At 44.8% G+C, this 14,134-nt stretch overlaps 1 protein-coding gene across 1 annotated transcript in view; it reads left to right on the top strand.

The window, feature by feature from the left end:
• Window positions 1-13,835, top strand: part of LOC139637059 (phosphofurin acidic cluster sorting protein 1-like) — a 16,737-nt gene extending 2,902 nt beyond the window's left edge. The window contains exons 2-24 of the mRNA XM_071505553.1: window positions 2,348-2,435; window positions 2,603-2,692; window positions 2,894-3,019; window positions 4,057-4,219; window positions 5,053-5,144; window positions 5,382-5,465; window positions 5,979-6,038; window positions 6,202-6,353; window positions 7,447-7,540; window positions 8,028-8,105; window positions 8,234-8,322; window positions 8,414-8,546; window positions 8,993-9,097; window positions 9,190-9,290; window positions 9,398-9,552; window positions 9,649-9,759; window positions 11,114-11,216; window positions 11,950-11,992; window positions 12,288-12,333; window positions 12,455-12,548; window positions 12,648-12,853; window positions 12,943-13,053; window positions 13,326-13,835. Of these exons, the coding sequence (XP_071361654.1) occupies window positions 2,348-2,435; window positions 2,603-2,692; window positions 2,894-3,019; window positions 4,057-4,219; window positions 5,053-5,144; window positions 5,382-5,465; window positions 5,979-6,038; window positions 6,202-6,353; window positions 7,447-7,540; window positions 8,028-8,105; window positions 8,234-8,322; window positions 8,414-8,546; window positions 8,993-9,097; window positions 9,190-9,290; window positions 9,398-9,552; window positions 9,649-9,759; window positions 11,114-11,216; window positions 11,950-11,992; window positions 12,288-12,333; window positions 12,455-12,548; window positions 12,648-12,853; window positions 12,943-13,053; window positions 13,326-13,438 (2,437 nt within the window). The 3' untranslated portion in view covers window positions 13,439-13,835. The remainder of the gene's footprint in view (window positions 1-2,347; window positions 2,436-2,602; window positions 2,693-2,893; window positions 3,020-4,056; window positions 4,220-5,052; window positions 5,145-5,381; window positions 5,466-5,978; window positions 6,039-6,201; window positions 6,354-7,446; window positions 7,541-8,027; window positions 8,106-8,233; window positions 8,323-8,413; window positions 8,547-8,992; window positions 9,098-9,189; window positions 9,291-9,397; window positions 9,553-9,648; window positions 9,760-11,113; window positions 11,217-11,949; window positions 11,993-12,287; window positions 12,334-12,454; window positions 12,549-12,647; window positions 12,854-12,942; window positions 13,054-13,325) is intronic.
• Window positions 13,836-14,134: the final 299 nt, after the last annotated feature.

Genomic DNA, 14,134 nt, shown 5'->3' with positions numbered 1-14,134 from the left:
CAGACATCCTGAGACTGTCTGAGCTGAAGCAGCTCTAGAAGAAGACTGGTCCAGACCTCCTCCTGAACCCAGAGCAGGTCTGATCAGCAGCTACTGAGGATCTGGTTTCAGGTTCAGCAGTTATTAAAGGTTCACTGCCTGTTTCCTCTGAGGAGGTTTAATAAAGACACAAAGATCATAACTGTTAGTGTGATATTGGCTGAAGCACTTTGTGTTTGTCTACACTCACGAGATCAGATCAGATTCATGACCTTTCACTGAGGTTAAAGTTGCTCTCTTTATCATGTATTTTATATAAATGTTGTTGCTTTGTGTCTTTTTTCAACTGTAAACCTTTGTCCTTGCTGTGGATGAAAAGGAACTTCATCTCCCAGAATGCTTAGAGAGAGCTGGAAAACTTTGACCTGATCATGGACCAGTCCTGGCCCTGGATCAGAAGCTTCATAATCGACTTTAGACCAGAGACAGATCACACAGAGACGACTGTGAATCATGACATCACCAGTGATGTCACATCACAGCGGCCAATCGAAACAAGATAAGAATCTAAGAACCATATTGAAGACAGATGAAGGAGCTGAGGAGCAGTGTCCCCTCTCTGATCCCTCCACCTGTCTTTTTCCAGGCAGATTAGCAGCAGGGTGCAAATGTCGGGGTTAACGAACTGGACCAATCAGAGATAATCTTCTTACATGGTCATATTGACTCAGGGAGCTGCAACCTGCTGGTCTTCACAACAAAGATACAGCAGAGGGATAAACTGATGGGAGACAGCAGAATGACTGGTTTGGTTCACGTCCTCAGTCAACAGAGCGTCACAGAGCCGAGTGGAAGTGTCACTAAACGCACAACAAGACACACAACTGAATAAAGTTACTCTGTGAACACGAGACTAACACAAAACAATCTAAGTCAACCATTAGCCCTCATTAGCATCGCTGTGATACGCCCCACAACTATGCTGACAGTTAGCCTGCTAGTGATAGCAACATTAGCCGAATACATTCATAATATTGCTAACAGCAGTTAGCTAACGTTAGCATGCTACTGTAGCCGTCACTAATGAAAACAGACATTAACATCATGTAGCATCAAGTCACTGACACATGGAGGAGAAGGAAACCAGGTCTGAGTCCAGCTGGACTTCAGCAGCTCGTAGGTTATCCACCTCAGTACAGACCAGGACCGGATCCACGGTTGGACTGGGAAAGAGATTCAGGACTGGACTGATCCACAGGGACCAGGCTGCACAAAAGACACTGGTGGAGCAGGTAAAGACACTGGTGGAGCAGGTAAAAACAAAAGAAAACAACCTCTCTGGATGTGTTGACGGTCCAGCAGCCGACCAGGATTTGAGCCTGTAGTCCTCAGTCCAGTCCTCCTGTGCTCTGGTCTCATCTCTTTCTTCATTGGAGCCTCTTTAGATGAAAACGTGGTTTCTTCTTCTGTGGAGGAAATTCACTTGTTTAAATGTGGCCAAAAGTTTAACAGGAGGGACTCAAACACACCAACATCCCACTTTTCCAGACTGGTTACCACACAGACCAGAGAAACTCAGATCACATCACACAGAGGGGGCGTGGCTTCATTCTCTGCTCTGGACCACGTCACTCCTCTTTATTTTCCAGGTGGAGATGTTGGTGATGACTCAACCTGCTGTTTTATATTGTGTCTTTCTTTTCACTGAAGTTGTCAACAGCTCCTTTTATTTATCACTTCTTTATTTTGTATCGATGTAATAAAATTATTGGTGGTGTTAGAGGAAAAGTCTGAGTTCGTCCTCTGAGGACCGAGAATGAGTGAATACATCATCAGCAGTGGTTGAAATCTGTTAGTGCTGACATCAGTTGTTCACACATAGCACCTCTACCTCTCTCTCTCTCTCTCTCTCTCTCTCAGATCAGAGTACAGGTGAGCAGGTATTAAGGTGTAAACAGAATTAGCTCCTGCTGGCTGGTGTTGACAGGAAGCTGCGAGTCCCAGCGTGATCCAGATGTAATGAGGTCCCGGGAGGAGCAGGTCTGCAGTCTCTCTGCCAACGCTTCACTTCTCAGTTATTTTAATCACAGTTGTGACTCTGGGGACGTCCATGTCCGTCAGTCCGCTGTGGTCCAGACTGTTTCAACAGTTGTCATGAGAGTTTTCTCATCGATGGTCTCCAGAGGATGAACCTGAGGTCTTTGGTGAATAATGTAATAGTTGTAGTGATATGGATTTGTTCTGCACACTTAAAGACTAAAGACTGAAGACTCAGTGTGTGTGTGTGTGTGTGTGTGTGTGTGTGTGTGTGTGTGTGTGTGTGAATACACTGAAGAGGGCTAACACCCGTCTGATGTGTCGTCTGCAGGTTGTGCAGTCTGACTCTGAAGAAGCTGATGGTTTTCAGGGAGCTGGACCGAGAGCTGAGCTCCGTCGTCATCGCTGTGAAGATCCAGGTGAGATGCAAAAGAACAGGAGCTTTTATTTGTTGGTTTATCTTACATTCAGCCCATTAACCTGTATGTTCTGACTCTACAGGTCACAAGTTAACTTTCTGCTTTAGATTTTAACATCAACAATGATCTGATGAGATCCTGAATCTGTCCTCATGTCTCTGTCTCAGGGCTCCAAGCGAACGTTGAGATCCAACGAGTATCTTCTTCCTCCGGACGGCCTCATGGAGACGGACCTGGAGCTCACCTTCTCCCTGCAGGTTCATATCTGTCATCGTTCTTTTTCCCACCTTCATTATAAAATATAATAAAATACACCTGGTAACCCACCCAACTCTTCTCTTTCAGTTCATCAGTTTGATTCACAGTTTATGATGCTTGTGGTGAATGTTCCTGCTCCTCAGAGGATGACTCACACTTGTGTTATTTCCTGATGTAAAGTTCTGTCCGTCTGTCTTTAGTATCCTCATTTCCTGAAGCGAGATGCAAACCGTCTACATGTGATGCTGCAGAGGAGGAAGAGGTACAAGAACCGAACCATCCTGGGCTACAAAACCCTCGCAGTGGGGGTCATCAACATGGCTGAGGTAGGATGACAGGAGGTAGATCAACAGGAAGTAAGACGACAGGAGGTAGACCAACAGGAAGTAAGACAACAGGAAGTAGATCGACAGGAAGTAAGATGACAGGAAGTAGACCAACAGGAAGTAAGACAACAGGAAGTAGAACGACAGGAAGTAAGATGACAGGAAGTAGGACGAAAACAAACCAGAAGACTTTTGAAACTTGGTTGAGTTCAACCAGTCCTCCAACCTAAACAACTGGAACTTGGTTGTCATGGTTACAGTAATAAACATGTGGACTGTACAGAGAGCGCCATACCTACCTTTGTCACCATGGTTACTCTAATAACAGTTATGTCTTGGTTAGGTTCAAGAAAAGATGGTGATTTGGGTTAAAATAAGTTCTTCCTCGACATCAGATGATCTTTGTTGTCATGGTTACAATAATAACAGTGAACGGTCATGGATAATAGAAACAACATAAACTGCTCCTGTCACATGGGAATCGAACACCGCTCTCCTGGGTCATATTCATCCATCCACCCCAACCTCCTCCTGACGTGGACTTTGTCGCTCTATAAACTACGTCACCGCACTTTTCCCTTTGCTGCTGTCATCATCACTACGACCACTAGATGTCGCCTAGCAACAGAACCTAACGACGGGTCATAGTGACCTGCTGACAGACGACCTCTGACCTCTACTTTGGGCATTTCATAAAAGCATGAAACATCTTTATTAGATAGACAGGTGTGTTTCAGCAGGTAGAGCAGGGAGTCCATTAATCACAGGGGGGAGGGTCGACCCCCAGCTCCTCTCATCCAAACGTCAAATGTCAGTGTCCTGGGCAAGAAACTGAACTCCTGACAGCTCTGGATGAGGAGGAGAATCTGCTACAGCACCGTCATTACAACCGTTTTCAAACTGTCTGTAAACAGTAACTGTCGAACATCAGCGTCTGTTCGAAGGCTGTCATCAGCAGCAGCGATTGAAATGATTTATTCTATTCAGACAGCATCACCTGTGTGTGTGTATGTGTGTGTCTGTCTGTCTTGTCACAGGTGATGCAGCATCCGACTGACGGAGCCCACATCCTCAGTCTCCATAGCAACCTGAAGGATGCTTCAGTGCGAGCAGCAGAGCTGAGTGTCCTGTCTCTCTCCAGCCAGCCAATCGAACAGGAGGACACAAGTGGTCACCATGGCAACAAAACCAAGGCCTCCGGTAGGAGAACATTGAGTCTGACCTTCTGTCTGTCTGACAGCATCAGGTGCTCATTATACACTAGCTCCTGATTGGTCCGAACCGATGTGCACATCCTCCTCCTTGGCACAAACAGTTTAAATGAAAAAGCCTCTTTGTTGTTTCTTCATCATCTCCTCATCCTCATCCCTCCCTGAGCTCCTCACACACAACACAGATTATTTACATAAATAACAGACGCTTCACAAACTCCCCTGAGATTAAATATATAAATGTTGAAGGGGCTGATAATGTCCCCTCAGGGACCCAGGGAGTCCAACAGTCACAGAGCTAAACCTCCTGGTCCTGGTCTTCTAATATCTGCCAACCAGATCTATTATTGTTGATACTGATGTTTTTCCTTCATATTAAAGCTGGAGCTACAGGAAGCTGCATGGCCCTGTTATAATGTTCAGGACAGGGAGCTGTGCTCTATAATACAATATTACAACAACATAGAAGAGACGAGGCAGTGTTAAAGTTTAGACACGAGTCAAGTTCAGATGCAGATCCTGAAGGTTCTGCTTCAAAGAGACAAGAGACAAAAGACAAAAGACAAGAGACAAAAGACAAGAGACAAGACACAAAGAGACAAGAGACAAGCACAAAGAGACAAGAGACAAAAGACAAAAGACAAGAGACAAAAGACAAGAGACAAGAGACAAGCACAAAGAGACAAGAAACAAAAGACAAGAGACAAAAGACAAGAGACAAGAGACAAGAGACGAGCACAAAGAGACAAACAGTAGAATGAATGTGACCTAATAACCAGGTCACTCCAGCTGGTGGCAGCTGATCGCTCTGTGTCTGAACAGATCGCTCTCCTGACCTGGAGAACTACTGGGAGGACGACGACGACAGCTTCTCCTCTGAACAGGAAGGAAGTGATGACCAAGTCCCGCCTCAGGTGATTGACAGTACACACCTGTCTCGTGGCACACATCTGCACTGCTGAAGCAGCAGTGTGAAGTTTGTCCTGAAGTTTGTCCTGAGGTTGATTTGTGTGTGAACACTTGGCACAACTTATAGTCATATGTGTAACTGAACTCTAACCTTTGGACCAGCAGCTGCAGAGTCCAGCACCTCAGATTTCAAACTGAACAACGTTTCACTCACATCGTGACATTTCCTCTTTGGCTCTCAGGACATGTATGATGACGATGACGATGTTCAGGGAAAGATGAAGAAGTCCCACAGGAAAATGATCCGAACCGCCTCCCTGACTCAGGTGAGGACCAACCCAACAGATGTAGATGTGTAGGAAATAAAAACATTTAACCTTTCAGAAATTGGAACAATACTGACACATGTCTAGTTCATACAAATGTGTATGTTTATATATGTATGTTTATATTGTAGACATATATTACATGAATATATATCATCCCAAAGTCTGTCAGTATATCATGATATCATAAAGGGTCCAAAGGCCTGAGACACTTCAGAATAAGAAGAGACATGTTTACAATTAATGAGAAATTAATTAGAAGAACCTATAAATATATAGAATTTTAATATGTGTTGTTTTGATAAAGTCAAATATATTTTGTTCACATATATGTTATACAATATAAAAATGGATCATAGACATTTATAATATATGTAAAATATATCTTTGTATATATGTGATAATAATGAATATACCTTTATAAGTGATGTATATGGGAACATGTTTGTGTGTCTGGCCAGCTGTGCTGCTGATTGGCTCATTTCTCTTCTCTTGTGTTTCTCTGTGGTTCAGCAGCCGAACTTCAAACAGAAGTTTGTGGCTCTGTTGAAAAGATTCAAAGTGACCGATGAGGTTTGTGTCCAACACTGTACAGAACCACACGCTGGATTTTAATATATGCAACAATAAACGCTGCGTCACAGTGTTCATCAACGTGCAACATTATCTGGGATCGTCTCATCGCTGTAAAGTACAACCTCCACCTCATTTCCTATAATCTGCCCCCCTGCTGCAGGTTCTGGACTCAGACCCTGTGGGCCAGAGTCAGGAGGCTGAGGAGGACCTGGACCTCCTCTACGACAGTCTGGAGGTTTACAACGCAAGTGACAGCGGCCCTGAGCTGGACGACAACGACAGCATCCTGAGCACGCCCAAACCCAAACTCAGGTCAGCCTGAAGTCAAAGCTGCACATCTGTACAACATCCAGAGAGAGCAGCTGTGACCAGACAGTGTTTATTTCATCACCTGACAAAAAACGTGGCAACACAGAGTTTAAAGAAAAAGATATGGACATATACAGATACTCTGTGTGTTATACATTTACAATCTTTGATTTTCTTATGAATTTTAGGATGATTACATGTATTTAAAAGGTTCTGAGGGGATCAGCTGACAGCTCAGACACACCTGTGACATCGGCTCCAACTAGATGCTGTTTTTTTTTAACTTGTCACATGTGACTGAAACCAAATGTTTTCAGAAACTGAGCCTTAAAACCAGCCGTCAGGACTTCTGGAACTTTGTGATGTCACAACAAAGCAGTCACCACCCTCAACCCTGCCCCAAGCCCCGCCCACCTGGACCCACCATCCAACCTTGCAGGATTTGGTTTCTCTGAGTGTTTACCTGAAATCTACTATATTTTTATTGGATCACTCAGTCAGCCAATCAGAAGAGAGGCTCAGATCCTCTCCTCTGATTGGCTGACTGACCTGTTGTTACTAGAGCTCCAGAGAGAAGGAGAGAGGAGATGTAAAACTACACTGAGATGGTTTTTGGTTCTTAAAACCACAGATATATCTTCTGATGGAGATCAACATGTTAAAGTAAAAGTTAAACCATGGACCTTTAAAGTTTTGTTTCTTCTCTTAAAATCGTAGAAAACCTTATATTAAAATTTTAATCTGAAAAGTAACTAGAAGCTAAAACTGTCAAATAAATGTAGTAAAGTAAAGACTCCAGTTTTCCCTCTGAGGTGGTGGAGGAGAAGAATGAAGTAACGTAAAGTGAAACTACGTCAGTAAATTACAAGTGAAGCTTGGCTGTGATTGGCTGGATGTTGCAGTCTGCTGTCATTTACACATGGTTGTGAAACAGGAAGTCTGGAGATGTAGCGACCACCTGCTGGAATGGTTGGTGTGAACATGCTGGCAGCAAGCAAGCAGTTACTTTGAGAGGTGGCGGTCACATGAACGTATTTCAGTGTGTCAGTGGTGTTTGTTGTTGCAGACTCACTGTGCTGGGTTTTCCTCCCATCAGGCCGTTCTTCGAGGGGATTTCTCAGTCGAGCTCTCAGACTGAGATCGGGAGTCTCCACAGTCAGAGGAGCCAACAGAGAGACCAGACTGCAGCCGTGAGTACAAGTGATCCTCCCTGATGGAGACAGGACATGACACAAAAACCATCAGCAATGTGTGATGAGGCGACTGCTCACTGCTGGTAACACACAGCTGCCACAGTTAAATTCATAAAGTTGTATTAACTTCAGTCTCACTGTTCAAACTGTCCTGATCACACTGTAACAAAACTGCAGAGTTAAATTATTAAACTAATGCAAACTGAACTTCACCCGTTTGCACTTTGTTTTATGATTCACATCAGAAATGACCAGCGTGACTTTTGAAAAGAAATGTGGATGAACTGATTAAAGCTGAGCCTGGAGACAGAGGTGTCCTACACAGGCCACCGTACAGGGGATAAACCTCCAGGGTTTTTACCCTAAGAAAACTAAGAACAGGAGACAGTTTCCAGGCTTCATCCACCAGCAGTTGTTTCCTGTCTGCGGCTGCTCTGCTGCCCCCTGCAGCTCACACACTGTCACTGTCTCTGTCCATGACCAGGCGGCAGAGCTGCTGGCTCCTGGAGCTCAGGGGGCCCGAGGCCCTGAGGAGTCCAGAGGAGAGGAGGCCAGTTCCTGGGTGAGTCTGGACCACACACACACACACACACACACACACACACACACACACACACACACACACACACACACACACACACACACACACACAGAGTTTTCTGCTGCACGTTTTTCTTCTTCTCTCCACAGGAAGTTGAGGATGATGTTGCCATGGGAACAGATGCAGGCCCAGCTGCCAAACTCTGTAAAACTGAGTCACAAACACACATATCACCAAGGTACACACACACACACACACATACACACACACTTGTTGGTCTTTCTATAGCTGTGAGGACACTGATACCTGTCTGTCTGCTCTCTCTGCAGTAAGACAGGAAGTCAGGTGTCTCGCCATCCGTGGAGTGTCTCCATGAAGGAAAGACAGAACTCCAGAGGAACAGACAGAACCAGCAGTGTGGACAGTGAGACGTCGTCTGACTACAGGATACCCCCCCCACAGGTGAGACAGACAGTGTCAACTCCGTCACACACCGACTCCCTCTGCAGTAAAACGCTCAGTTCAGTCCTCAGAGTTCAGGCTGACGCACAGAGAAGCTGTGGTGGAGTAAAGAGTCTGAACTGACCTGTGATCAGATCCGATCAGACAGAACCTCAGCTGAGGACTATGAGGAGTGACGACCCTGCTCCACCACATGGTGTCACTGTTGTTGTTTGTGTTGTAAACGCTGTGGTTATATGAACTATAACAAACCCACAGACGAATCCTCTCAGTTCTTATCAAAAACAATTTCAATATGTAAAAAAACATACAGACAGACATTTTGTCTGGTCCTCACCTCCAGGACCAGGGTCCAGAGCTCAGGATTTAGATTTGGATTTAGGGTTAAAGGAGAATCAGGTTCAGGTTCAGGGTTCTGGACTGATGTGTGTTTGTCTGGTTTTCAGGTGGCCAGGAAGTCGGTCTTGGATCAGCTGAACCACATCCTGTTCTCTGATGATCAGATTCCTGAGTCCATCATCCTGATCAACACCACAGACTGGCAGGGACAGGTCTGTGTCTGTCTGTCTCTCTCTGTCCGTCTGTCCTTCATCTCTTCTGATCAATAAACTGATTGGCTCCTCCCCTTGTCTTCTCTCATCAGTACCTGTCAGAGGTTCTCTTTGATCAACCAATCGTCTGCACTGTCTCATCAGCTGATGTTCAGGCCGCCTTCAGCGCCATCATCAGCCGCATCCAGAGATTGTAAGAATCATCTGATCAGTGCTTTCACTCATCAATAATTGGGTAATTATCAATAAGATCAATACCCTCCCCTGTGGTTTGAAGCTGGATCTGAATGTGTTTTCCAGCTGTAACTGTAACTCCCAGACTCCGCCCACAGTGAAGGTGGCAGTGGGCGGAGACCAGAGCTACCTCAGCACCATCCTCTGCTGCTTTGTAGAGCAGCTGGCCAGCAAGACACCTGATTGGCTGAACTATGTCCGCTTCCTCATCCTGCCTGTTGGTACGCATGGTGGTCCCCAACACACAAACATGTTATCTTCTGAAATATAAACCAGTTATGAACCTTCCCACGATGCTTTGTGTTTCACCTTGCCAGGATCCCACCCACTCGCCAAGTACCTGGCCTCCCTGGACGGTAAATTCAACAGCCTGTTCATGGACGCCGGCTGGAGGGAGCTGTTTGGACGCCTGGAGCCTCCTGCTCTCGGTACCTTTATGTCTCAATGGAGGGATGAGACGAGGAGGAAACTCTGTTGACCCTTGACCTTTAGTGGCACCATCAACACCCACACTTTAGTCCCAGATGAAGTCTGTTTAAAACAACTGATCAGATTTCCATGATATTTGCAGCAGAGATTCCTGCGTGAACCTGATTCAGTTGAACTTTAATCAAATGAATCAAATCCTGATGTTTTCTCAGGTCCCTCCCTCAGACACCACCACATCTGTACCGTTCATACTTCACCTCCATCTCTCAAAGCTCCTTATTTGAGTTTTTACTCTGTCTCAGCCTCCTCCTATTTATCATCGACCTTCTGCCTCTTCACCTCCACCGTTACGCTGATGACACCCTGCTCTACATGTCTACGAAGCCAGATTCCTCCCTCCTCCCTCTCTGACTATGTCTGAAATTTAATCCTGGTCGTCCTCTGACCTTCTCAAACTCAACAGTGATGAAACTGAGGTTCTCCTCATCAACACCAAAACTCTTCATAGCCAAACTTTACAGTTTTTGACAAAGTCACAGTTCCTCCTTCGCCCCAGGTGAAGAGTTTCTTTCAGTCATAACATCACCCAGGCTGCATTTTTCCATCTACGCAATATCAAACACTTATGTCGGTCACTTAACCCACAGCTCTGATATTCTGGTACACTCTCCAGGCACACCTCTCACTGATGATTGTAACTCTCGGTCTTCCTCACAAACTCCTCCATCAACTTCAGCTGGTTCAGGAGGCAGCAGTCGTATCATCACCTGATCACATCAGTCCTGTCCTCCACTGCTGCACTGGCTCCCTGTTAAACACTGACCTCAAGGTTCTGCTTCTCACTTTTAGGTCACTTCACAACCTGCACAAGACACAAGATTCTCTTCCTGTTTTCAAATCCCACCTCAAAACACACCTTGTCACACCTGCCTGTTTGAATTATATTTATTCTAGTTTTTGAATTTTATGCCTTGTACCTGCTATTTTATCTTCTCTTACTGTGTGTTGTAAGGTGCAGAACGTACTATTATTATTATTATTATTATTATTATTGTTATTATTATTATTATTATTATTATTATTATTATTATTATTATTATTATTATTATTATTATTATTATTATTATCATTATTATTATTATTGTTATTATTGTTATTATTATTATTATTATTATTATTATTATTATCATTATTATTATTACTGTTATTACCCGACGATCTACTGGTCAGATTTCTGTGTAACTTGTTCCCTCCAGGGTTAAACCTGTTAGATTTTGTTTGATACCTGCCTCAGGTGTTCAGCTGCACAGTGACACGCACCTTCTTATTTAAGCTGTGGTTTGTGTTTGACAGATCCTGTCGGCGTAGCAGGTCGAGTGTCTCAGTACCTGAGTGGAGCCGCTGTCTCTCACCTGTGTCCGATCTCAGAGGCCATGCTCACCTGCAAACACAAGAGGTACTTTAACGTCTTTTACCTGCCTCAAGTCAAGACTCAAATTGAACACAAACCAAACATCCAGACTCAGTGAACCTGAGTGAGTCTGTTTCCTCCTCCACTGCTGAGTGAACGAGTCGACAGGAGCTGGTTCTCCAGTCGCTGCCATTAAACAGAAGAAGAAGAAGGAGAAGAAGAAGTTATTAAAAGATCCAATCAAAGCTCAGATGATGGAAACATGGAGAACGTGATGAAGATCTAACATCTGTTTGTTTACTGTGTTAATGTGAGGAAGGTTCAGCCTCCTCATCCTCTCTTCTTGTATGTCAGCGTTTATTGTCTGACTCCAGCTCCGCCTCGTTCTCCTCCTTTGACCTTTTCGTCTCCTTTGATCAAAAGTTTCTGACATTTTTTCATATTATGTGAGGTGTTTTTTTTTTCTATTCATTTTTGGACTCGACAAACAAAAAGGTTTTATCTCTGAAGTCAAACTCTACCTGGATTTTCTAAGGTTCTGAGCCAATCAGCACTTAGACTGCACACAAGGCGACCAATCAGGTTCTGCTTCTTTGACTCAAGGACAAACTGATTAGATTTATGAAGGAGACCTGGTCGTCCTGCTGGTGTTTGTCTGGAACCCCTGACCCCCCTCCCCACCCCCCCCACCCCCTCTCCCACACACACACACACAGGAAATCTTCTCTATCTGTGTTCTCTTGTCTTTGTTCAGTTGTTGTGTTTGATTCCTCTGCAGCCCCGACGACGACTCCTGTCAGAAGTTTGTTCCTTTCATTGGGGTAAGAGACTCAGTCGTGTAACTCTACCCCACCATCAGCTTCCTCTCACACATCAACGGGAACGTTTGGCCTGTGAACTTCTGGGGCTTATGGGAAATGTTTGTTAAAGACTCTGAGTTTTAGTTTTAGGGTCGTCACAAATGTTGAATGAGGTTTTCTCACTTCTGGACCAGAACCCAGAAGTTCCAGTTTCACTTCAGCTCCATCATAAAACCATGAACCAAAGCCAGCAGAGTCTTGTTGCCGTGGAAACGACAGGATTGTGTAAAACAGCTGTGTTTGTGTCTGTTCTCAGCTGGTGAAGGTCGGCATCGTGGAACAGAACTTCCTGTCCACCTCAGGTAGACCTGACTCACCTGACCCCTCCCCTGAGCTCCTCCCCCTCTCCTCCCTGTGCTCTGAGCCTGGTCAGCATGTTCCTCATTGACCTGTTGGTTGGATGTTCTGCTTCTGTCTCCATAGTGGACTCTGATGACATCATCCTGGGATCTCCTCCCTCCCAATCAGGAGCACCAATCAGCATCACCTCCACACCTCCTCCCTCTCCCTCCATCAGGTATTTCCTGTATACAGCTGTTTTTAAAATGGAGGCTGTTACCATGTGAACAAACTGTAACCTCTGCTCTGTCTCCTCCTCCTCCTTGTGTCTGTCCAGCTGTTCGGGGGAGGTGATGGGTCTGCAGGTGGACTACTGGAGCAGTCAGGGGGGAGGAGGAGTGGGAGGAGGAGGAGGAGAGCGGAGGAAGGAGGTGGGGATGAAGAACACTCTGAAGAGCAACTTCCGCTCTCTGCAGGTGTCGAGGATCAGTGGAGGAGAAATGATGAGCATGACGGTGGTGACCAAGGAGAAGAACAAGAAAGGTGAGGAGGAGGAGGGTGATGAAGGGCAATGATGATGATGATGATGATGATGATGATGATGACGATGATGATGATGGTGTGTGTGTCAGTCATGTTCCTCAGTAAGAAGACGAAAGAGAAGGAGGCGGAGTCAAGGAGTCAGCTGATTGAAGGAATCAGCAGGTTAATCTGTACCTCCAAACATCAACACACACTGAGAGGTACTCTCTCTCTCACACACACACACACACACACACACAGAGGGATACATTCCCTATTAACTGACTATAACAAACCTGAACCTGAGTTTAACTTTAATCCTGAAACCAAGTGCAGCATCTTGAAGAACCAGCTCAAAGAATCAAATGATCAATGAGTCTGGGATCAGTCACTGATGAACAACATTAACTCTCTGTCTCTCTGTCTGTGTCTCTCCCTCTCTCTCACTCTCTCTCTGTCTCTGTCTCTGTCTCTGTCTCTCTCTCCCTCTCAGTGTCTATAGATGGAGTTGAATGGAACGATGTCAAGTTTTTCCAGTTGGCTGCTCAGTGGCCGACACACGTCAAACACTTCCCTGTTGGGATCTTCAGCTACAACAAACTGTGAACCTTCACCTCCTCCTCCTCCGCCACCTCCTCCTCCACCTCCTCTGGATCAGCTCAGAAACCTTCTTTGCCTTTTTTCACTCACATCATGTCTAAACAGAAAGATTTGTAACCTTAGTTAATTTTTAATGATTTAAATGATGATATTTATAACTTACTGTAAACACTGTACACAGCTTTGTGTGTTTGTGTGTGTGTGTGACAATATTAATAAGAACACAAATAATGCTATTTGTATGTGGACCTGGTTCTGACGTTGCCTCAGTTACACTGCCTCTCTCTGCTGCACACTGCAGACCTTCATCCCTTTAACAAGGCAGTGAGACGTTCTGTAAAATATGTGAAATAAAACTTGTGGGATGTCTAAAACAATAAACCAGTGTTAAGTTCATACTCTCCTCCTCCTGCTCTGTCTCTCAGTCTGATCTTTCGTGTTAGGGAGAATAGTTTTCCACAGGTCAGAGGTTCTTAGACAAAGTAAATAAAGTAAATATTTCTTATTAATCTTCCAAAGGAACAGACGATAATAGACTTTGGGAAATAAATGTATTGACTGAGATAATAATAATGTCAAAAACACATGAGGTTGGTTTTACAGGATCTTTTCTCTTATTATGCTTTGTTATGTCTATTTGGGGGATAAACTACAGTTCCCATAATACCACAGATTAGGAAGCATCATGTTGCCACGCCGTGG

This window comes from Trachinotus anak, unplaced genomic scaffold (assembly GCF_046630095.1).
Source record: "Trachinotus anak isolate AG129_WGS33_773 ecotype Australia unplaced genomic scaffold, CSIRO_AGI_Tana_v1 ptg000019l, whole genome shotgun sequence".
NCBI lineage: Eukaryota > Metazoa > Chordata > Actinopteri > Carangiformes > Carangidae > Trachinotus > Trachinotus anak.
The sequence above is the reverse complement of the archived record's forward strand: the minus strand, read 5'-3'. Positions and strand labels throughout refer to the sequence as shown.